General features: G+C 37.0%; 1 protein-coding gene across 2 annotated transcripts; it reads left to right on the forward strand.

Annotated features, from left to right (window-relative positions):
* The first annotated feature begins 197 nt into the window (after positions 1–197).
* ZNF570 (zinc finger protein 570) lies at positions 198–21796 on the forward strand. Of its 2 annotated transcripts, none has more exons than XM_043893103.1 (5): positions 198–487; positions 1449–1523; positions 7059–7185; positions 7504–7599; positions 19384–21796. In XM_043893103.1, the coding sequence occupies exons 2-5, from the start codon at positions 1491–1493 to the stop codon at positions 20736–20738; spliced, it is 1611 nt and encodes a 536-aa protein (XP_043749038.1). In that variant the 5' UTR covers positions 198–487; positions 1449–1490; the 3' UTR covers positions 20739–21796. The 2 variants fall into 2 exon arrangements, with proteins under 2 accessions (XP_043749038.1, XP_043749045.1); XM_043893110.1 differs by having other exon boundaries at positions 481–571.
* The last annotated feature ends 3974 nt before the right edge of the window (positions 21797–25770 follow it).

The following is a 25770-nucleotide window of genomic DNA, read 5'->3' on the forward strand; positions in this document are numbered from 1 at the left end:
CCCGCCCCGCCCCGGCCCCTGAGGCTAACAAACGGTTTGTAATTCTCTGACGCGTTGCTAAGGAAGGTGGACCGATTCCATATGCCTGCGCCCTTCAATCACGACCGTTTAGGGTGACGCTCGACGCAGTCTCTGTGGAGGACCCAGCCTCAGAGCTGAGAGGAATCGATCGAGACGTCCAGGCTCCTCCTTCAAGTCCAGGGAGAGGTCCGCTTGGCAAAAGCTGGGACAGAGGAGGTGGTGGTACAAACTCCCAGGGCAGTTGAACTCCAGGGCGCCGAGGCTTCCTCTGGTCAGGACTACATTTCCCAGTGGCCCCCGCGAGCACTGGGCCCGTTGCCCCTTTGTGTCCTCCGGAGGCCGAGTCGCCTCTTTCCGGGCCCGCGGAGGCTGGGTTCCATCGATTCAGGCCGGGAGGTGGGCCCGAGGAGAGGTTACGCGAGCCTTCCGGGCTGGGACCTGGTCTTCCGGCAGTTCGGTTCTGCAGGTAGGAAGGAAGCGGGTCACCCGGACGTTGGCCCCCTGGCTTTCTGTGTGACTCTTCGTGTGAGACGGTGGTTGTTACCTTACGGTGTGTGAGCCTGTCACCCGCGGTGCCTGTACACATCATATCTATGTGACTATGTGTGTGCGAGTGAGCGATGGTTGGTGCCACAGAGAGTGAGACTGAGTTGAGGAAGAAGGATAGTTTCTGCCTCTCTTTTTACTCTGCCCTCGGCTTCTTTGTGACTGGAGTGTGTGAGTGAGACCATCATAGTATTTGCGACTAGGGGCTATGGGTGAGGGTGACGGTGAAACTGCCGGTACCCATGGCTACTGTGATCTGTGCAAGATGGTGGTTGGCGCTGTAGTTTTTAAGAATCTGTGAGTGTATGTGTGTGTGTGTGTTTAGGAACAGGGGGACCGAATGAGACTCTTCTGCCACCAATATCTATTAAAGCTGGCCAGGTGATGCCAGTGTGCCACCCGGTTTCAGAACCCGCTGACCTAGGAATTCCCTGTCGGTCTTGTGGTTAGGACTACATGCTTTCACTGCCTTGGCCAGGGTTCAATCCCTGGTCAGGGAACTAAGATCTCCCAAACCGCGCAGTGGTGGGGAGACAGAATCACTTACCTACTGGAGAGGAGAAGGAAAGTGGAGTCAGAAAGACCTTTATTTGATCTTGATACTGTTATTTATTAGCTGTGTCTTTATGCAAATGGTTGCATCACTTGGAGTTTTTAATTGTAAAATCTGGAACATTTCTTGTTAAAATAATGAATTAGGAAGTGATTTGGGCACAGGTTAAATTCTTTGCAAGCAGATTCCTAGGTCTCCATTATGCTTTCTAGTGGAGGGAAGGGTGCAACAGAGGAATGAAAAGCAGAAAAATGCTCAGCTGCTGATTGTGGATGCTGCAAGGAAAGCCTAGTTTCTCATGTTCTCTTCCCCATCTCACTCATCTAAGGACACTGCCATTCCCCAGGAGAAGAGTCAAGGGGACTAAAGAATGGCTGTTGGACTTCTTAAAGCCATGTACCAGGTGAGTTGGTGTTTTCTCTTTCCTGAAGTGTTTTCCTCCTTTTTCAAAACAGGCAGACATTAATTTTCCTTCTGCTGAAACTTCTGGGTGACCAATCATGTCACTTCTTAAAACTCTCCAGTGGATTCCCACCTCATTCTGGACAAATGCTGAAGTCTTTGCCTTGACCTACAAGGCCCTACATAATCTGGTCCCTGGCTATCCCTGTGACCTCATATAATTTTTCTGACTCTGTCTGTATTTCACTCAGTTGCAGCCACGCTAACTTCTTTGCAGTGAACTGAGTACATTCTGGACTCATGGCCTTGCACTTACTGTTCCCTCTGCCTAAAATGCTGTTCCCCTAGCAACAGAATAATTTCTTCATTCTAGTCTCCATCCAGATGTTCATTCATTCAACAAACTTTTTACTAAGTACCTGTTAACTAAGAGGGCTTCTTTGCTGCTCTATCTGCACTCACTCCTTTGTTGATTGCACCCTGTCTTATGGCTTTACATACCATCTATATGCCAACAACTACCAAACTGTATACAGCCCAGAACTCTCTCCAGAAATCCAGACTCATGTATCCAGCTATCCACTCAGCATCTTCATTTGATTGTGGAATGGATACCTCAAATTCAGATTTCTCAAACTGAGTGAAATGAGCCATTGGAAGTTTTGGAGCATAGGAATGGCATGATCTGATTCCCATTTAATAGGATCACTCTGGCTGCTATTGAAAAAAAACTGAATGGGACAAGGATAGAAACAGGAAAACCAATTAGAAATTTCTTACACACTTCCCATCTAAGATGTTCAAGCTAAAAGTCTTCCCTCAGGAAATTGTTGTCCTACCTTCAAAATATATCCAGAACCTGAACTCTTTTTACTACCACCAGTTTCCATTCTGATGTAAACTATCATTCCTCACCTGGATTATTGCTGTGCTCTCTTAACTTGTCCCTCTACTTCCACCCATGCTGTCTTTAGTCTGTTCTCAACAGAGCAGCCACAGTGTTCCTGTTACACATCACATTATGTCATTCCTCTTCAGGACAGGGAGAGAAGTGATGAAAAGTATAGACAACTCTTTCACGTAGTTTAGCTGTAAGGAAAGAAGAGAAATAGGTGGTAACTGGAGGAAAAACTATAGTCAAAAAGGTTTTTTAAGGGCAGGTATGTGTCTGGGCTGATTTAAAGATGCAGCAGAAAGGGAAATTGAAGATGAAGAGGAAAGAGGAAGGAATTGCTGGAAGACTGCTTGAGGGGCTGAGAGAATTTGAGGTCTAGGATACAAATGGAAGGTTGACCTTTACTAGGTAAGAGGGCTGTTCATTTACAGTAATAGGATCAAGTTAGAGTATATGGACCAGGAACTTCCCTGGCAGTCCAGTGGTTAAGACTTTACCTTCCAATGCCGGGGGTATGGATTGCATCCCTGATTGGGGAGCTAAGATCCCACATGCCTTGCAGCCAAAAAACCAACACATTAAACAGAAGTAGTATTGTAACAAATGCAATAAAGATTAAAAAGAGAGAGAGAGATTTAAAAAAGAGAGAGAGTATATGGCCCACATGCAAGTAAATGTGTAGATGTTGTGGGAATTTGTGGAAATCCTCTTAAAATGGCTTTTGTTTTTTTTCCAGTGAAACAAAGCAAGATTTTTAGCTGAGAGTAAGGATGGAGGGATTGATGATGTGAGGAGAGGGAAGAAAGTATTAAATGGTCATTTGGGAGGGTGGGGGAAATGAATGGACTAGAGAATTGTATCATGTAGGTAGATAGAAATGTATTATTGTGGTTCACTTGAAGTTAGTGATCATGAATTTAAAATGAGACCAATTAGAATGATTTCTCTAAAAAAATTAAGGTGTGCAGGGTACAGAAACCAAGTATGCTCAGTGATGGCTGTGGCCCAGATGAGTATAGTTAAGTGAAAAGGGGGCAGAGAAGTTGAGGGTATATGCCTGGGTATGATTATAACAAATGGTTGTTCTAGGATGTGAGGGTATGTGGGAATGAAGAGCAGTGAAAATGTAAGATTAATTATTTGTAGGTTCTAGTGCGGTCAAAGGGTATGCATGCTAAGTCACTTCAGTCCTGTCCTACTCTTTGCGACCCCATAGACTATAGCCCACCAGGCTCCTCTTGAAAGGTTGTTGCTGAACAATAAGACGCCGGGATTCTTGGCCTCCGGAGAAGACGAATTCAATCCAGGGCCAGAGACGAGGCTGGATCGCTCAGAGCTTTTGTGTAATAAAGTTTTATTAAAGTATAAAGGAGATAGAGAAAGCTTCTGACACAGGCATCAGAAGGGGGCAGAAAGAGTACCCCCCTGCTAGTCTTCAGCTGGATGTTATATAGTCACTACTGCTACTGCTAAGTCACTTTAGTCATGTCCGACTCTGTGCGACCCCATCCCTGTATAGTCACTAGTAGTCTGTTAATGAAAAGAAAGGAATGTCTTAAAACTCAGATAATTCATCCCAGGGCATAAAACGATTGACTTGAATCTTGTAGAAGGGCAGATTACCACACAAATAGTTTCGTTTACATAGATTAGGGGAACAATATCTGAGTATAACATACAGGTTTGTCATGTAGGTTCTGAGCCATTTGAACTTGCAGACAGAGTCTGGGGTACATTAACATAGCTTAAGACAAACATTTCCATAAGAAAAAATGTATTGGTTAACTCAAGGTTTGAGAATAGTTAGCTTCAGGTGAAACCAGGTGTCATGGCAACACAGCATTTTAAGGGAAACCTCATTTTAAATTTGTATAGAGAAGGAAAAAAAATACCACCAGTTTGCTTCCTCCTGCCTCTTAAGAGAGATAAAAATGGCTGGCACTTGCAGCCTATTTTCTCCATTTGGAGACCCCTGGCCTTCCTGCCTGTTACCCTCTCACTCTGTCCATGGGATTCTCCCAGCAAGAATACTGGAATGGATTACCATGCCTTCCTCCAAGGGATCTTCCCAACCCAGGGCTTGAACCTATGTCTCTTATGTCTCCTGCATTGGCAGGTGGGTTCTTTACCACTAGCGCCACTGGGAAGCCCATCCTGATTAGGGTACCAGGGGGAAAAAAATTGCAATATAGGAGGTAAAAGTGAGAGTAGGAGAATTGAGATCATGGGGGGTTGGTACTAACTGATAATGACAAGGTCTAGGGCATGATCATGAAAGTGACTGTAGAAGTATGGAAGACAAGCTTATTGGAGAAGGTGGGGTCAGAGAACTGAGAGGCCAGGTTGTTGGAAGGGTTATTTATATGAATATTGAAGTGAGCAAAGATTATGTGTAATGGGAGTAGCATTGGAGAAAGTGACAATGAGACAGGATACTAAAGTGTTCAAGGAATGACAGAGAATTGGTATCTACCAGAAACTGGCAGATAATTAAAAGAAGAAGGGATCATACACAGCTACAGCCTGATTTCATGAGATGGAAAACTAGGTATATTTTAGGGAAGAGGGTGGACAGTGGTCTGAAAGCAGGTATAAGGAGCTAAGGGGTCACTTAACTCAGCTCCACGTGCTATAGTACAAGGGATGTGAGAAATAAATCAGTCAGTACATGACAAGGCCTCGGGGGAAGTTGTCTTCTCTGCTGAGAATGATGTGTCTATAAGGCAAAAAGGTCAAGGGAACTGTTTCTTTAGACGGGTTTGATTATAATTATGAATAGATTTTGAAACCAAGTATTTGGTTAGAGGTCAAATATTTTCAGAGGTTCTTTGTTAGTGGTCAGATATTTGAAGGTTAGAATTTAAGCTTGTTGTATTGACACTAATTATTTTCATTGACTGTATAAATGAAGGACTCAGTGAAGAATATGTATATCATATATAAAAAATTTATGTGCTTATTATACATATCTATGTAAGCTAAGGAAAACATTTTTGGAAGCATGTTATATGACCAAACCAAACAGGAACATTTCTGCAATATATTAGGGATATTATTGCTAGGTCAAAGAGGGAGAAATTCACAAACTACTTCATTAAAAAAAGTTACTGAGTGTTGAAAAACACTTTAAGAATACTTAATTTTCTTGCTCAGTCTCTAAGTTGTGTCCAACTTTTTGTGACCCCACGGGCTGCAGCACACCAAGCTTCTCTGTCCTTCACTATCTCCCAGCGTTTGTTCAAACTTTATTTTGTAGATAGTTTTTTTAACTATGACAAAATTGAATAAAATGCCCAATAAAATAATCTTCTTGGTTTGACAGATTCACCTCTTTTAATTTTGTAAAAAAAACCCAGAAAATAATTTACATGTGTATATGTATCCCCACACACAAACACAGTATGTATATTAGTTTTCATTAGATGGTCACATTATGGAAACCTGGAATCCAGCTGAATCATAGCATAACTCCAAGTTTTTAAGAACTTTACTTAGCCCATGTAGGCCAAAATAGTATTATAAATGGAAGACTCATTTCTTTTCTTCTTTTTTTTTAAATAAAAAGTTTTATTGGAGAAAAATAGAACCACATGTACACAGGGAAAAGAGCACAAAAATTCAACTGATACAGAACTGAAAGTCACAACTACCCAATGTTGTTTTGTGATTACTTTTCAATTTCTTAAATGGCTTCCCTCAATTTTTTAAATAGTCTTGCCAATTTTTTTCAGCTGAAATAGCATCAAGTTTTCAAAAAATTAAGAACCTCAGCGAAGGGACCAGCTTTTAAGATAACAAAGGTGACACCAAGAGTCTCCTAATAGGACCAATTCTACCGAAAAATTCCTGAAGCACATAACTACTGAGTCTGGTAGAACAGTAGCTCAGAGACCATCAGGGATTAGTTAGAACACTGACTCAGACGGTCCAGTATGCAGAGAGGGCAAACAAAAAAACTGCATTTCCCTGTCAGATGAGTTCATGTAAGAAAACCAAGGAGATGCTAAGAAAATGCAGGCAATGGCTGCTCAAAATAATTAAGAAGGCATTCTAAATACCACATATTATTAGACAACAGTGTGTAAAGTGATGCAATTAGAAAACAGGCAACTTAAAATTTTAAGTATTCTGGATTAAAGTATTTGCATTTTAATGGAATTGATGATTTGTTTTGCTTGGTATAATACAATTTTGGGAGATACAGTAAGCACTTTATGGTCTCATTTTAAATCCTCTTATAGCTTCTTGACTTTTGCAAAACATTCATTCATTAATTCAGTTTATTCAGCAAATATTTGAATAAGCCTCATGTGTGCCAGATACTGTTCTGTAACTGGGATATAGCAGTGACCAAAACAAAAACATACTCTGCCCTCATGGACTTTATATTTTAGTGGAGGTGGGGAGCAGACAATAAATAACAGAATAATTAAGTACCATGGTTAAAAATAAGCAGGATTAGGGGAATAGGGAACTGGGATAAGAACATTGATATTTTTATACAGAATGATCTGAGAAATACAAAAGCCCTGGGGGGGAACATTCTGCACATCTGAAGGTGTATCTGCGGGCCCCGTGTGCCTGGGACAGAATGAATGAGGTGAGTATGGGAAGAGATAAGGTTATTTCATTTCATTTCAGGAGTTGGTGACCTTCAGAGATGTGGCTGTAGACTTCTCCCAAGAGGAGTGGGATTGCCTAAATCCTTCTCAAAGGCATCTGTACAGTAATGTGATGTTGGAGAACTACAGGATCTTGGTATCACTGGGTAAGAATGTCTTTTGTAAAACTGAGCTTCTACTCATAAGGGTATCATTGTGATTTTGGGGGTTAGCATCTGTAGTGCTTGGTTGAATGTCTGCTGCCTGTGCCAAAGTAACAGGTTAATATTTGTGAGTTGGCAGTGAATGGGTCTGTTATTAATCTGTGTTGGAAGTTTCAGCTTCCCTGTCCATTGTATGCATGTCCTCATCACATTTTTCTCTGGCTTACTTTAAGCTCCCTCTTCCCCAGTGATCAAATAATTGGATGTGAGTTCTCAGTTATCTACAGCATGACCAAATTTGGTTTCTTTTCATATACGCAGGACTTTGCTTTTCTAAACCAAGTGTGATATTATTGTTGGAACAAGGGAAGGAGCCCTGGATGGCGAAGAGAGAGATGACAAAAGACTTGTACTCAGGTGAGTAAAGAGGAAATAGGCAGACAAAAACCTTTGCAGGGTACAGCCCAGCTTGACTCAAAGGTAGCACCTCTTCACTCTGTTGTTGGCATGTTCCTCTCAAATGTTCTAGGTCTTAGTAGAAACTTGAGTCCTTTGAGGTGGTTCTCCGAAAGCTGATATTCTGAACTGTCTCTCCTTGCCCACTTTACCCCCTCTTCTCTGAGTCCCATTACTTTTCTAGTTTCATAAGCATCTTCCAGCCTTTTTGTTCTGTTTTGTTTTAATTTTGGCTGAACTGGGTCCTTTTGCAGCACACATGCTTTCTCTAGTTTCAGCTCAAGAGCTTCTCTTATTGCAGTGCACGGGCCTCTCCTTGTGGTATGTGGGTTTCTCTTGTTTCAGAGCTTGGGCGCAAGAGCTTGGGGGCCCAGTAGTGGTGGCGTGTGGGCTTAGCTGCTTCGCAGCCTATGGAATCTTTGCATCCATTGAATTGGAATGCAGATTCTTAACCACTGGACCACAAGGGAAGTCCCCTCTTCCAGTCTTTACCAAGCTCAGGTGCACAAGCCTCCCTCAGCCCTGTGTCTGGCCCTCCATCTTCTGTCTGCGTGAAATTTCAAAATAAAGCTTTCAACATCCAAAGGGAAAAAAAAAGAATCTTTTCCTAATCTGATGACCTTTTGAGCTCTATGCACAGCTGTAACTAAAGTAACAAGTTCAAACCCTGACACCTACATGAAGTGAAAAGTTGAGCAACTGACTTAATTTCTCTGTGCTTTTGTTTTCTCATCTGTAAACTAGGATAATATTTTTAAAGTGCTTTCAGCAGTTCCTGTCTCATATTATAAGCTCAAAAGCTGTTAGCTACTAGTATTATAATAGTCATAATTTATCTCTGAATGCCTCATTTTTCTCTTAGTGGTCAGTTCATTCATTCTTTTAATCAAGATTATTGAATTTGTACTTTAAACAGGGTACTTGCAAGATGCTAAGGTGTTATACAAAAATGTAAAAAATCAAATAATTGATAGGCTTGTAGAAGAAATACAATATAGCTGTAAACAGCATATATAAAAAGAAAGCTGATATAAAGGAAACTCAGAGAGGTGAGAGAGGAATCTGGTTAATTGAGAAGATAGTCTTTAACAAAAACAGGTTAGAAGCTAGAAAACATTTAAGAGAGAAGAGGTTAAGAGTTTAGCTTTGTGGTATAGGAAGGATTTTCATACAGACCTAGGATGCATTCAGGTAAAATGGAAGACTAAAGTTCAGAAGAAAATTAGGGTCCCTGTAAACATCTCTGTCAATACTACTCCCCATCTCATTCCACACCCATCTCAACTACCTCTCCCCAAACTTTTATGTTCTTGTTCAGATTTCTAAGAAAAAATTTTGATGTGGAACTGTAGTGTCAAAGAAGACATGGCTAAATTTTATTAATTATTATTATTAAATATAAATTACACACACATAAATATATATTAGCCTAAATATGTAGTTTAAGTAATAATATAACAAAAAATGAAACTGTTTCTTAACTTAAGAAATAGAAGATTATCTGTGCCATTTTAGGCCTTTGAGGGTCCCTTCTTAGTATCGCTCCCTACCTTTGGCCCATCCCTACCCCTCACTAGGGTAACCATTATCCTACAAATTTGCTTATCATTTCTTAACTTTTCTTTGTAGTTTTGCCATATATATCCCTAAGCAAAATATTTATATTTGCATATTTTCAACTTCATATGAAAATGGAAATACATTGTGCTGGTAATTCTGACTTTTTCAACTCAAAATTATTTTTCTCCGATTCATCTATATTGATTTTAGTCACTATTTTTCATTGAGTTTTTATATTTATAAAAGGCTATTTTGATTTCCTCTTCTGTTAAGTGCCTGCTCAGTCCTTTGTTCAGTTTTAGAGATATATATTTTTTTATGAGGTATTGTTGATGTACATATATTTCAGGTATACGACACAGTGATTCAGTATTGTGCTATACAATATATCCTTGTTGCTTTTATTTATTTATTTGGCCACACTGTGCAACTGGTGGGATCTTAGTTCCCTAATCAGGGTTCAAACCTGGGCCTATGGTCGTGAAAGCACAAGTCTTACACTCCCAGTATGTCATATCTTTATCCATTCATCTGTTAATGAACAGTTAGGCTGTTGTAAACAATGCTGCTATGAACACTGAGGTGCTTGTATCTTTTTGAATTAATGTTTTCATTTTCTTTGGATATATACCCAGGAATGGAATTACTAGATCATATGGTAGTTTTCTGATCACATTTAGTTTTCTGAGGAACCTCTGTACTGTTTTCCATAGTGGCTGTACCAATTTACATCCCTACCAACAGTGTAGGAGGGTTCCATTTTCTTCATATTCTCATCGTCATTTGTTATTTCTGGTCTTTTTAATGATGACCATTCTGACAGGTATGAGATGATATCTCATTGTAGTTTTGATTTGTGTAGCCTATGATTTTTGATATTTTAAGAAACCTTTTGTATTCTGAAGTCATATGGGTATTCTCAAACTGTCCTCTAAAGAATCTTCTTTACATTTAGTGCCACAGTCCAAAAATTGATGTTTGAGATTGAAGTATTTAATTTCTACTCCTTATGGAAAATCAAGTGTCCTAGACATTTACTGAAGAAGTGAGCTTTCTTTGCTTATTGTCCTGAATGTTACCTCTTAATATATCAGGTTATATTGGGTTGGCCAAAATCTTTGTTTGGATTTTTAGTAAGATGCTACAGAAAACCCAAATGAACTTTTTGGCCAACCTAATAGTATATTTATGAATCTGATTTTGACCTCTGTTGCATTCCATTGATTCTGTTTCCTTTCGCCAGTAACACACTATTTTTTTTTAATTTATTTATTTTTAATTGGAGGATAATTGCTTTATAGTATTGTGTTGGTTTCTGCCATATATCAGTGTGAATCAGCCACAGGTATACGTATGTCCCCTCTCTCTTGAAAGTACCACACTATCTTAAAAAAATATTTTAATGTAAAAACTGAATATTTGTTAGAGTAAGTCCCTATACCTTCTTTATTGTTCTTCAGAATTTGCCCTTTGGACATCTAACTGAAGTTTAGGTCAGCTTGTCAGTTTCCACCAGAAAACAACAAAAAGCTATTGGCTTTTGGTTTAAATTTTATTTATTCTACATACTGCTTTTGGATTTTTTTTTTTCTATTTGTAAACATAGTTTATTTTTCCATTTACTTAGATTTTTAAATTCTTTCAATGTGTTTTATAATTTTCTCTATAAAGGCTACACACATCTCCTATTAGATTAATTTCTAGACATTTAAATTTTGTTTCTATGTTAAACGTTCTCTGTGTTTTCAGTTTGTTGCTCATACACAGAAATAAAGTTGACTTTTATATTTTGACCTTATATCTAGCAACATTGGAAAACTCACATTACTATTAGTAATTTTTAGATTTCCTTTTCTTTTTTTGTGGGTGGGTATGTCTGTGAATAATGGCAGTTTCTTCACTTTAAATTCTTAATCCTTAATTTCTTTTTTCTATTATCCTTAGATCGCCAATACAGTATGAATCAAAGTAGTGATGGCAGGTATTTTTATCAATTTCCAGTCTCAACTGAAGTGCTTTGTATATGCTAAGTCACTTCAGTCGTGTCCGACTCTTTGCGACCTTATGAATTGTAAGCCCAAGAGGCTCCTCTGTCCATGGGGATTCTCCAGGCAAGAATACTGGAGTAGGTTGCCATGCTGTCCTCCAGGGGATCTTCCCGACCCAGGGATTGAACCCACATCTCCTGCATTGGCAGACAGGTTCTTTACCACTGCGCCACCTAGGAAGTGCTGTAATATTTTGTTATTAATAATTCTGATGTTTAAAGGTTTCTGGTAGATACCCTTTCATTACCATTTGTTAAGAGTTTTGATTATAGAAAGCTTTTGAATTTCAGTAAATGTTTTTCTATATCTGTAGGTGATTAGATGATGTTTTCTTTTTTATGTAGTGAATTATATTTTTAATGTTGAACCCATCTTGTATTCCTGAGACAGACCTATCTTTATCTTTTCCATTCATAGCTAGTTGCTATCCACCAATATTTTCTTTAGGTTTTTTGCATCTGTGTTTGTCAGTGAGGTTGGCCTTCAATTTTCCTTTTGTGTACTCCTTGTCAGATCTTAGAATCAAAGTTGTCCTAATATCATAAAATCTTTTTCTTCCTTAGAAGATTTTGGGTAAAATAAATGTTTGTGTTTGGATGTCTGGTAGAACTTTGTTCATGTTGGCCTGGTATTTTTAATGTATGAAAAGAATTTAATAATTCAATTTCTGTTATAAGAATCTATTTTTTATTTCTCCTATAGTTGTGGAGTTATGGTATTTTTCTAGAGATTTATACTTCTCATGTAAGTTTTCAAATTTATTAAAGTTATTATTTTCTCTTATCTAAAGTTGGTAGTATATGTAATCATCGGAGAAGGCAATGGCACCCCGCTCCAGTACTCTTGCCTGGAAAATGCTATGGATGGAGGAGCCTGGTAGGCTGCAGTCCATGGGGTCGTGGGGTCGCTGAGTTGGACACGACTGAGCTACTTCACTTTCACTTTTCACTTTCATGCCTTGGAGAAGGAAATGGCAACCCATTCCAGTGCCGTCTATGGGGTTGCACAAGTCAGACACGACTGAAGTGACTTAGCAGCAGCAGCAGCGGTATATGTAATCATGACCTATTTTTCCTTCTAAAAAGAGAGAAACAAATCTTTAAACTTATTAATGTTTTCAGACTTTTGTGTGTGTGTGTGTGTGTTTTCTCTGTACAGTAGATAAAAGTTTTATTAGACTGCAGAATGTTGTTTCATGGAAATTAAGAAAAACATGTTTCACACAAGACATTTTGCCATGAAGTGAAGTTCCTCAGTCGTGTCCGACTCTTTGCGACCCCATGGACTGTAGCCTACTAGGCTCCTTGGTCCATGGGATTTTCCAGGCAAGAGTACTGGAGTGGGTTGCCATTTCCTTCTCCATGTTTTCAGACATTTTTTACCTCACTGATTATCTCTAATTTATCTTTAGATTTTTGTCAGGTAGTTCTGTTTTATTCCTCCTACATTTTTATGCTATTTTCTTTCTTTTAAAATATTTATAAAAATTTTGTTTATTTTATTTTTGGTTGTGCTCGGCCTTTGTTGCTGCGTGCAGCCTTTTTCTGATTGGGGTGAGTGGGGCTTCTCTTCATTTTTGTGTATAGGCTCCTTGTTGTAGTGGCTTCTCTTCTTGCGGAGCACAGGCTCTAGGCACACAGGCTCAGTAGTCGGAGTATGTGGGCTCAGTGCTGGGGCTTGTGGGCCTTAGAACGCACTGGCTTCAGTAGTTGTGGTTTGTGGGCTCGGTAGTTGCAGCTCACAGGCTCTAGAGCACTGGCTTAGTAGTTGTGGCACACAGGCTTAGTTGCTCCAAGGCATGTGGAATCTTTCTGGACCAGGGATCAAACCCATGTCCTCTGTATTGGCAGGGAGATTCAAATCCACTATACTACCAGGGAAGTCTTTTTTTTTTTTTTTTTTTAGCTTTTAAATTTAGATAATTCAGTGTTTTTGAGGCTTTCTCTTTTCTAAGCATTTAAGACTATGTTAGGAATATAGTCCACATGTTTTGATACGTAGTATTTTTGTTATCAGGTATATCTTAGCATTTTCTAATTTTCACTGATTTTTTTTTTCTTGACCATGAATTATTTAGAAGCTTTGAGTTCCAAATTTAAGTTTTTGTTTTAACTACATTGCAGGTGGAGGATACGGTCTGTTTAATATGCATGCTTTGAAGTACTTTGAAGCCTATTTTATGTCTAGGGAGTAAATTTTGATAAATTGTGTGTTCTGGAAAATGTCTGCTGCTTGTGTAGTACAGCATTTGATATATATTCATTGAATGAAGCTTATTTAATTGTGCTGGTCAATTCTGAGTCTACTGATTTTTTTAAAAAGTCTCCTTGAGCAGTATTATGAAAGTGTTTTATAATATGTTTTGGGGATTATCTTTCTGGTAATCCCAGAAAGATTATCTTTTGGTGAATTCTTCTGTTATTATTACTCTTTAGTGATGGTTCTTCCCTTAACTATTTAGCTTGATAGAACTTTATAAATGCCTGCTTTTGTTACTATTTCTTTAGTGTAGTTTTCTTCACTCCTTTACTCTCTTACTTTCTATGTGTTTCTTTTGTGAACAGTATATAGCTAAACATTTTTTTGTCCAGTCTCATAATCTAATTGTGTTATTGTTGAGTTTAGCAGTTCTTTATGTATTCTGAATATTAACCTCTTTTCAGATACATAATTGGCAAATATTTTCTCCCGTAATCTCTGTGGGTTGCCTTTCACTCTGTTAATTGTGTCCTTTATGCACAGCAAGTCTTTAATTTTCATGAAGTTCAATTTGTCTATTTTTTCTTTTATTACCTATGCTTTTGGTATCATAACCAATAAATCATTGCTAAATATAATGTCATGAAGATTTTTCCCTGTGTTTCCTTCTAAGAGTATTTTAGTTTTAAGTTCTAGGTTAAGTCTTTTATCCATTTTGAGTTAATTTTTATGTGTGGTGTAACAACTTCTTTGTTTTGCATGTGGATATTTAATTTTTCTAGCATCATTTATTGAAAAGCCTGTCCTTTTCCCCATGGAAAGGTCTTGGCACACTCATCAAAAATCATTTGACACTATATATAAGGATTTATTTCTGAGCTCTCTATTTGCTATTCCATTAGGGTATGTATATATATGTACATATTATATATCTTTATGTCATATCACAGTGCTTTGTGTACTGTAGCTTTGTAATATGTTTTGAAATCAGAAGTGTGACACCTCCAACTACCTTTTTCTTTTTCAAGATTCTTTTGACTATTCAGAGTCCATTAAGATTACATATGAATTTTAGGATTGATTTTTCTATTTCTGGAGAAATCACTGGGATTTTGATAGGTATTGCATTGAATCTGTAGATAGCTTTGGGTAGTGTGGACATCTTAACAGTGTTAACTTCTAATCCATGAACACAGGATGTCTCCATTTATTTACAGTTACCTTTTAATTTCTTTCACCAATGTTTTATAGTTTTCATTGTATAAGTCTTTCACCTTGATTAATTCTGAAGTATTTTATTCTTTCTGTTGCTGTGGTAAATGGAGTTGTTTTCTTAATTTTCTTTTCAGATTATTCATTGTTAATGTATAGAAATGCAACTGACTAGTGTGTGTTGACTTTGTATTCTGATTCTGTGCTGGGTTTGTTATAAAAAGTGTTTGTTTTTCTTTTGTGGAGTCTTAAGAATGTCTATGTGTAAGATCATGTTGTCTACAAACGGAAATAATTTTATTTCCTCTTTTCTAATTTCAGTGCTTTTTATTTGCTTTTCTTGCCTAATTGCTCTGACTGGAGTAATTTCTGACTTCAGTTGAATTGCTCTTTTTAGTTAGTCAGTCTAAAGGTTCATCAGTTTTGTTGATCTTACTGAAAAACAAACTCTTGGTTTAATTGATTCTTTCTATTGCTTTTTAAATTTTCTGTTTGGTTTATCTCTGCTTGAATCTTTGTTACTTTTTCTTCTTCTACATTTGGTTTAGTTTGCTCTTTTTCTAGTTTGTTAATATTTATTTGATATTTTTCTTCTTTTGTGATGTAAAATTTCACAGCTTTAACTATTTCTGATGCATCCCATAAATTTTGGTATGTTGCATTTTTATTTTCATTTGTTGTAAGATATTTTAAAATTCCTCTGTGATTTCTTCTTTGACCCACTGGTTGTATAAATGTGTGCTGTTTAATTTCCATGTATTTGTGGATTTTCCAGTTTTTATGTTGCTATTGATTTATAGTTTCAGTCCATTATGATTAAAAAAGATACTTAGTATTATTTAAATCTTTGAAAATTTATTAAGATTGTTTTATGGGCTAACATATAGTCTATCCTAGATTCATGTATATTTTTTGGTGTACTTTAGAATTAAAAAGAATTTTTTTTTTTTAAGTCACAATATTTTTGTTTTGGCCATACTGTTTGGCTCACAGCATCTTAGTTCCCCGACCAGGGATTGAACCTAGGCCCATGTTAGAGAAAGTGTTAAGTGCTACCTCTGGACCACCAGGGAATTTCCTCAAAAAAAGAAAAAAATTCTTGCAATGAGTTTGCCAAACTGTAAAAATCTGAAAGAACAGCATTCCATAAGACTGTGCTTATTTCAGACACCAGCTGCAAGTTGGGGCATCCTTGGGGCCACCCTCATTTCTGACCAGCTGGCTGCACATTTGAGAATGCCTACAGTCACCCTCAGGTTTGATAATTCACTAGAATGACTCACAGAACTCAAGCATATTATTATGATTACACTTTTACTGTAACAAAGACTGCAGATCAGAATTAGCCAAAAGGAGAGGCACCAAAGGTGGAAGGCTGGGAGAGTTGCAAATGTAAGGTTTCAGTTGTCATAAGGGCCCATCAGGCATCTCAGTATTCAAAAGAATATTACCAGCCAGGGAAACTCTCTTGAGCTTCAGTATCCAGAGTGTTTTGTGTTTTGGCGGGGGTGGGGTGGCAGGGGGAGGTTGGTTTTGTTTTGTTTCAGTATGGAGGCATGACTGAGTGAATCATTACCCAAGGTGACTCAATCTCCAAGCCTTTCTTCCTTTCCCAAAAGTCAGACTGATATGGTGGCTCAAAGCTCCAACCCTCTGATCATATGGTTGGTCTTTCCAACATGGTTTGCCTCCAGCCTGAGTTATCTCCTTAGCAAGAACTACCTAAGGAGTCATCATGAGTCACCTTGTTAGTGTTAACTATCAGGTGCGGTCCAAGAGGCTCACCATGAATAACAAAGACCTCCTTCCAGGAGTTCAGATGACTTAAAGGTTACCTCTTGGGAAACAGGGACAAAGGCCTGCCACATTCATTATTGCACAGTTCTTTTAAGAAATTACAGTAGGCTCTGACTGTAATTGAATGAACATAATAAGTAAATTTAATGAGATTTTGTAGCTTTACCATGTTGGTTTCTCATATATAAAAAGCAAGGTGTGCATCTTCTCCATTTATTCAGTTTTTAGGGGGTGGTCCCTTATTAGAATTGTAAAGTTTTTTCCTTATGCTTTCTTCTGTTGCTTTTTAAAATTGATTCTAAAATTGCAAGATAATATTCTTATTTGAAAAAGAAGTATAAATAGTATAATACTTTCCCATATAGCTTCTATATTCTATTATGTGCCTTTTATTTATCTATGTGGTGTTTTGCTTGTCCTAATGTATACTTTATATATAAAGAAAGATAATTCTTATTAATGGTTACTGTTATTAGCCATTGTTTTATTAATTATTTTCATGACATTTCTTTCTTATTTTTATCTGCTGTGTGTGGTTTCCAAGATTGTAGTTCCCTGGCCAGGGATTGAACCTGACCCTTCACAGTGAAAGCATGGAATCCTAACCCCTAGACAGCCAGAGTATTCCCTTTGTGTCATTTCTTAATAATATATTCCAAACTGTGTATGTTATTGTGAAAGTGTATTTTATTCTTTTTCAGTATAAATCATTGAGCAAGTTGATTTTTATTATAACCTTTAATATCATGTGGTATTAATGTTATCACCTCTGATTTTTTCTTGCTTACATTTGCCCTTCTTAATATCTTTTGGTTTCTCCTCTTTTCCTGAATATCTTTATGTTGGAGTGCTCTGGGGTTTATTCCTTTGCTCCTTTTTCTTCTATATATGCTCATTCTCTTGATAATATAGTCTTGTTAAATACCATCTATATGCTAGCAACTCCCAATTTAAAAATCTCGAGTCGACTTCTTTTTTCTTTTTTTGAGGTATAGTTGATTTAGTGTGGGCTTCCCTGGTGGTTCCAGGATAAAGAATCTGCTTGCCAATGCAAGAGACACGGTTTTGATCCCTGGGTTGGGAACATCCCCTGGAAAAGGAAATGGCAACCCACTCCAGTATTCTTGCCTGGGAAATCCCATGGACACAGGAGCCTAGCAGGCTACAGTTCATGGAGCTGCAAAAAGTTGGACACAACTTTGCAACTGAGCATGCACTCATAGTTGATGATTTAGTGTATTATATTAGTTTAAGGTATACAACATAGTTTTATAAGTTATACTCCATTTATAGTAATTATAAAATACTGTCTATATTCTCTGCTTTATACAATATATCCTTGTAGCTTGTTCTATGCAAGGCAGTTCGTACCTCTAAATCCTCTGCCCCTATCTTGCCTCCCCCTGTGTCCCTCTCCTTACTAGTTTGTTCTCTGTCAACGGTGTGGGAGGGTTCACTGGCCAATGTTGATGGCTGTTCCATCCTTCCACTGTTCAAACCATAAACTTGGAAGGCATGTTTGTCTTATCTCTTTCTGTTACGTTCTATATCCAATCTGTCAGGATATCTTCTTGGCCTTTCCAAGAGGAAAAATTAAATAGAATCTGACCACCTCTTTATATCTTCATTGATTCCTCTCTGGTCTAAATAATTATTATTTCTCACATTGATTGCTACAATAGTAGGTCCCTTTTCTTCTCCTCTTGCTCTCCACCTTCCAGTAATTTCATTAAACTGTAACTAGATGTCACTTCTGTACTCATACCACTTCAGTGGCTCTCCATCTCACTCAGAGTAAAAGCCAAGTTCCTTAGGAAGCCTATAAAGCTTAAATAATCTAATTATCCTTTACCTCTGACTTCATCTCAGCCCTCTCTAGCCACATTGACCTTCTTGTTATTCCTCAAAAAAACCAAACATGCCTTTGCTTTTAGGCTGTTACTTCTGTCCAGAATGTTCTTTCTCTGACTATCTAAGTGACTAACACTTTCATTTCCTTCAATTCTTTGCTTCAGTGTTAACTTATTAATGATCCCCTCCTTTGACTTCACCATCACTCCTGATCTCTCTTATCGTGCTTTTCTTTTTCCATAGCACTTAGTACCTTCTAACATACAATAAAATTTACTTATTTAGCATTTATTTCTGGTCTCCCCAAGAATGTAAGAATGTAAGATCCATGAAGGTAAGGATCTTCATTTCTTTCAAAACTTGTACCTGGCACAAGGATCAATGAATGTTCTTGAAAGAAGTAACTGTAAGAGTAGAGATTATTTCAGTTCCTGTATTATTCATACATGCATAAAATTATAACCAGCTCCAACCACCTACACAAATCCTTCTTGACCTATGATTTACTGTATTGATTTCCTTATAATTCTAATCATTCCTCCTCGAGTTTGTTGTTGTGGTTCAGCCACCCAGTCGTGTCCAACTCTTTGTGACACCGTGGACAACAGCACATCAGACTTCCCTGTCCTTCATCATCTCCTGGAGTTTGCTCAAACTCATGTCCATTGAGTCAGTGATGCCATCCAACCATCTCATCCTCTGTTGCCCCCTTCTCATGCCCTCAATCTTTCCCAGTATCAGGGTCTTTTCCAGTGAGTCGGCTCTCACATCAGATGGCCAACATATTGGAGCTTCAGTATCAGTCTTTTCAATGAATATTCAGGGTTGATTTCCTTTAGGACTGACTGGTTTGACCTCTTTGCAGTCCAAGGGACTCTCAAGAGTCTTCTCCACTCTCCTCCTCCAGTTACTCCATGACTTACTTTCAGTTATTGTTTTTGCACTCTTCAGAACTACAAAAACCAGTGTCCTTGTGGGTCTTATTTGCTGTTAAATTCACATACTTTAGGATGCACTTTTATAAATGTACTTTCTTGTACTTAACAGAGGAGAATTTTTTATTATTATTATTTTTCAGATTGGGAATCTATGTGTGAGACTGAAGAATTAACCCCAAAGCAGGACATTTATGAACCACAATCATCTCAGAAGGTAATAGAAAAACTTACAAGCTATGGCCTTGAGTACTCCAGTTTGAAAGAAGAATGGAAATGTGAGGGCCATCTTGAAGGGCAACCAATGAATCAGAAAGCATGTTTCAAGGAAGAGACAATCACTCATGAAGAAGTCCCTGTTGATGAAAAAGTACAAGAATATAACAAAACTTGGAGAAGTTTCCATTCCAACACACTATTTCATACACATCAGATAATCCCCAAAGAGGAGAAAATACATAAACATAACACACATAAAAGCTTTAAAAAAAAATTAGTTGGCATTAAGCCCAAGAGTATCTACACAGAGAAGAAACTTTTGAAATGTAATGACTGTGAAAAAGTTTTCAGCCAGAGCTCATCCCTTACTCTTCATCAAAGAATTCATACTGGAGAGAAACCCTATAAATGTGTAGAATGTGGGAAAGCATTCAGCCAGAGATCAAATCTTGTTCAACATCAGAGGATTCATACTGGAGAAAAACCTTATGAGTGTAAGGAATGTAGGAAAGCCTTCAGTCAGAATGCACACCTCGTTCAACACCTGAGAGTTCATACTGGAGAAAAACCTTATGAATGCAAAGTGTGTAGGAAAGCCTTCAGCCAGTTTGCTTACCTTGCTCAACATCAGAGAGTCCATACTGGAGAGAAACCCTATGAATGTATTGAATGTGGGAAAGCATTTAGCAATAGATCATCTATTGCTCAACACCAGAGAGTTCATACTGGTGAGAAACCTTATGAATGTAATGTCTGCGGGAAAGCATTTAGCCTTCGTGCATACCTTACTGTACATCAGAGAATACATACTGGAGAGAGACCCTATGAATGTAAGGAATGTGGGAAGGCTTTCAGCCAGAATTCACACCTTGCTCAACATCAGAGAATTCATACTGGAGAAAAACCTTATAAATGTCAGCAATGTAGGAAAGCATTCAGCCAGATTGCCTACCTTGCTCAACATCAGAGAGTTCATACTGGAGAGAAACCCTACGAATGTATTAAATGTGGGAAGGCTTTTAGCAATGATTCATCCCTTACTCAACATCAGAGAGTTCATACTGGAGAGAAGCCTTATGAATGTAATGTTTGTGGAAAGGCTTTTAGTTACTGTGGATCCCTTGCCCAACACCAGAGAATTCATACTGGAGAGAGACCCTATGAATGTAAGGAGTGCAAGAAAACTTTCAGGCAGCATGCACATCTTGCTCATCATCAGAGAATCCATCTTGGGGAGTCACTCTCACCACCCAATCCAGTCAATCACCAAGTCCTGTAGACTATTTCATAAATACTTTTGGAATTTATACTCTCTCCATCTCTAATATTGCCATCCTAGTTTAAGACTCGTCTCATATGGATCACTCTATAGCTCTCTCTTTTTTTTTTAATTTTTTAAATTATGAAAGTATGATAACACATTTACAGGAGACTTGGAAAATACAAAACAAAGTTATATAGTCCCACTATATATTACAATTATTTTTTTAAGTAGATAAATTAAGATTTTTAGTTGGAGTTTCAATATCAAACTCTCAAAAATTAATAGAGTGAATAGGCAGAAAAGTAGAAGGATATAGTAGAATAGAAAAGCACTGTGAACCAATTCAACATAATTAAGATTCATATAATTTTCACACAACAGTAGGATACAAGTTCTATTGAAGTTCCCATAGACTATAAACCAAGAGACTCTGTAACATATCCAGGGATGTAAAATGAGGTGCAAAAGTTTCGTGGTCTAAAAGTTTTGAAATCATACAGAGTCTGTTCTCTTATCACTGTGGAATTATGTTAGGAATCAATATCAGAAGATATTTGAAAATAACCTACACAAAAAAGAAAAAATAACCTATACATTTTCAAGTGTAATGTGATATTTACAAAGAGAGATCTTTGACTTAGCCATCAAAAGCCTCAATGAAGTTAAAAGATTAGAAAAACACAGAGGGTGATTGCAGAGAAGAAAGCATGTAAATGAGAATATCAAAATTAGAAATTAATATCAAGGATACTTTAAAAAACCCATGTATTTGGAAATTAAATGATGACTTTTAAATGATGGGTGTATCTAAGAAACCATAATAAGGAAAATTAGAAAATATTTGTAACAATAAAAATGAAAAGAATTTATCAGAATTTGTTTCATGCTCAATGCAACTAAATACAATGTGGAATCTTGAGTAAGATATGAAGACTAATAATGGACTCTAGCATAAAATTTTGTGAAATTTGAACCAAATCTATAGTTACTGTATCACATGTTAATTTCTTTTTGGTTGTTTGTTTTTTTTAACAACATAGTATTTCTTTATATTCTCAGAGTTTCAAGCATTCAAAAAACTATTAAAAAAATCACTAAAATAATAAGCTTTCTAGACTTTTAGCAGTAATACTAGATGCCAGAATAAATGGGACTATATCAAAGTTTTGAGTGAATATAAATTAGAAATCTAGCATTCTGTTCATACTTAGTCAAACAAGTGGAGCCAAAATGTCATAAATTTTTTAGCTAAGCAAAAATTCATATTTTCTAAAATATATATTATACATATATATATATATATGTATGTATGTTTACAAAAGCTTTTCTACTACACTTGATAAAGGCTTGAGAAAGAACAACAAAAAATGAGACAAGATTGGAAAACCAAGTAAATGAAATGGGAGAACTGAATATGAAATAGAAACAGTAAAACTAGATATAAAAGATCATCATATAGTCCAGTTGTTCTTAAACATGGCTGCTCATTAGAATCACATCTGGAGTTTTGGGGAAAAAAGTAATACCTGGGCATTTGTGTTTTTTAAAAATTTCCAAGATATTTCTAATGTGCATCTGGATTTTCAAAAGTGATTACTAAATGGTAGTTTCAGCTATAGAATTCTATTAGTTTCTGTTGACCAATCATGAGGACCACTCTATAGCTTTCTAACAGATCTTCCTGTATTAACTTTTGGTCCCCTTAAATTCATTTCCCAACATGCACGCAAAATGATCATTTTCAAGTTTAATAATACATCACTGCCTTGCTGTTGTTCTTTAACATCTACAGTCTTTAAAACTGTCTATGAGGAGCTTCATTACCTAGTTCCTATATACCTTTCAGCCTTATTTTATTTGTTTCTCTCTCAGATCTAGGCACTTACCAGGACTAAGAGCTTAGATTCTGGAAAATCATAGCTCTCCTACTATTCTGGCTTCGTGTGAATTTGAGTAATTTGCTTGACTTATCTGCAACTCAGGGTTTTCTTTAATTCTTAAAATACAGATAATAAAGGATACTGTAGTGTAGAAATGTGAGTATTAAATGAAATTGTTGTAGATTGGTGCATATTAAGTAAGAAATTTGCATGCAAAGTATTTCACCTAGTGTATCAAATATAGCAGATCTTCAATTAAATAATAATAGCTAACATTATCACATGCCTACTATGCACCAGGCACTATTCTACATACTCAACATATATTAACTCATTTAATCCTTACAACTAAAACAAGATTCCTTAGTAGATAAAGAAGAACATCCATGAAAAGCAGCAGGTCACAGCTGGGACAACCTAAAAACTTTAGAATATATGTAGGAGTGTTTTTACTATAGGCAAGTAATAGAAGTAGAACTATATAACACAGCTGGTTTTAGGAGGTTTCTAAAGAGAAAGAATTAGATTAATTAAAGAAAATGAAGGTTCACTGAGAAAAATACAGAACTTCTATTTAGACCAAGCACAGAGAGTATTGCAGTTAACTCCAAAACCTTAAGAAATTCATACTACAGCATAAAAAGATCAGTCCCAAGTAATAGTATGGGTTAATCTAGGTGATTTTATCTAAATTGTTTCATACTACAGAAAAAAATACAAAGTTTATAAATTTTATCAGGTGATTATAAAACTGAAATCAAAAGGGGATTGAGAGAAGAAAATTACAAACTACACACACACACACATATATATACACAGTTTCATTCATTCAGTGAATGTTGAGTAGCTGCTGTTTGCCACACACTGATTTAGACAGGAGGAGACAACATGATCGATACAAAGACCAGATCCTCAAGGAGTTAAAACAATAGATTTTCTAGGTCCAGAAAACTGAAGAAAAATAAATCAAAGGGTATTTTGTAACCTAGGCTGGAGAGACTCAAGATAATAAAGATCCATTATTTCTGATTAACAAATTCACTGCAATTCCAACAAAATTCCTCAATAGGCCTTTTTGCCCTTTAATTTCACACCAAATCTTAAAACTTTTAATCTATGAAGTGTGAATTCTAAAGAACACCAATAAAATTATTGAATCTAATCTATTTGTAGAAAATTTGCATATGATAAAGATGATTTAAATACCAGTAGAGAAAGAATGGATTTGGGAGTAGTAAACGAACTGACAGTATACATCATGGCAGTGAGAGAAACAAAATCACAATGAACTATTTCAAAAGCATCACAGTACTAATTACTGGAAAGATATGGAGCAATAGAAATAATGATATAATGCAGTTGAAAATACAGTAAGTCCACTACATACAAACCAAGTTGCAAGCTTTCAAAGATGTGTATGTGCATTCACATGTCTAGTCATGTAAGTTAGTTTACATGTCTGGCGTACCTTGTGACATGCGTCCACCCTCTATAAGTAGCTGTGCTTTTGTGTACTTCACAGTATAGAGCGCAGTAGTACAGTGTCTTTATTTCAAGTCCAGGATGTCCAGAAGCAAGCACAAAAGCAGGCAGTGATGTAGCTGATCTCTTCTATTGCTGACAATCCTTTAGCTCTACCATATCCTATTTCCCTCCTCCAGTCAGTAATTCTTGCCTGTTCCCTTGATGCCAGCCCCTGTATGCCCGCTGTTTTACTGTACTACTGTACTTTTCAAGGTACTGCACTATAAGATTAAAAATGTGCTTATTTTTTGCTTTTTATGTATTATTTGTGTGAAAAGTCCACAGAATTCTCGAGGCAGGAATACTGGAGTGGGTTGCCATTCATTCCCTTCTCCAGGGAAAGCTATTACAGTAGAGTTCTATATAGCCAATTGTGTCAGTTGGGTACCCAGGCTAACTTAGTCGGACTTGGAAAAATTGGACTTACAAACATTCTCTTGGAACAGAACTCATTCCTGTGTAGGGGACTTACTGTAGTTTTTTTAAAAAAGAATTTGTCAATATCTAGTAAAGTTGAAGATATGGATACTCTTTGACCCAGAAATTCAACTTAAACCTCTACAGAGCCTCTCGTGTTCAGGGAGATGTACATGAAGACCCATTTCAGTGTTTGTAGAAATGAAAAGTTTTAGGCAATCAAAAAAATCATTGGGGTTTAAATGTTAGACTTGAAGTTGAAATGAAGGAACTAGAGATATTTCTATCAACATGGATACATCTGAGAAACAATACTGAAACTGAACTAGGGGGTATTTTGTATGATATGGTTCCACTTATTTATATAAAGTTTGAAAACATGCAAATCAAAATTATGTATTTTTTCATGGCTGAATACCATATGAAAGTTGTGTAATAACATTCATGGAAATAATCATCAAGTTGTGATGACCTCTGGAGAGGGAGAAAAAGGAGAAATCATTTGTTGAAAAAATAAGCAATCATGGCCAATTCTTCTAAAATAATAAAGCTGGTTGTGGGTTTTATTCTCTGTATCTTTCTGTATATTTAAACAATTTCATAATTAAAAAATTTAATTTTGCTTTTGTCAGTTATTTCTTCACTGTACCTCAGACATGCCATATTCACCATTTATTCAACTCATAGTCACCATTTTCTTCAGAAAGAAGTTTGTACACAATCGACTTCCAAATGCAATCACTGTTAATCTGGTGACTTTTCCTCTAGGGATCAGTGTTTTGAGCATGACTGTATTTTTATGCTGGGAGTTTTATAGCCTACTTACTACACATTTCCGCCCCCCCCCCCCAGCTTTACTGAGGTATGATTGACAAATTAAAATTATATATACTTAAAATGTACAATGTAATGTTTTGCTATATTTAGAAAGAAAAAAGAGAAACTGAAGTCGCTCAGTCGTGTCCGACTCTGCAACCCCATGGACTGTAGCCTACCAGGCTTCTCCATCTATGGGATTTTCCAGGCAAGGGTACTGGAGTGGGTTGCTATTTCCTTCTCCAGGGGATCTTTCCGACCCAGGACTCGAACCCAGGTCTCCCGCATTGCAGGCAGACGCTTTACCCTCTGAACCACCAGAGAAGCCCACTTGGTATATTTAAACACTATGAAATGATTACCTCCCAAAGGCTGCACCTTCCAGTTGTGGGTTAGGATTTCAACATATG

The sequence above is a fragment of the Cervus elaphus genome, chromosome 4, assembly GCF_910594005.1.
Source record: "Cervus elaphus chromosome 4, mCerEla1.1, whole genome shotgun sequence".
NCBI classification, from domain to species: Eukaryota; Metazoa; Chordata; class Mammalia; order Artiodactyla; family Cervidae; genus Cervus; species Cervus elaphus.

Excerpts from the sequence above, each read along its gene's own strand:
- ZNF570 (XM_043893103.1), top strand. The coding sequence starts at position 1,491 with ATGGCTGTTGGACTTCTTAAAGCCATGTACCAG. Across the intron at positions 1,524-7,058 it reads TTCTTAAAGCCATGTACCAG|GAGTTGGTGACCTTCAGAGA; the intron begins GTGAGTTGGTGT and ends ATTTCATTTCAG. Across the intron at positions 7,600-19,383 it reads GACAAAAGACTTGTACTCAG|ATTGGGAATCTATGTGTGAG; the intron begins GTGAGTAAAGAG and ends ATTATTTTTCAG.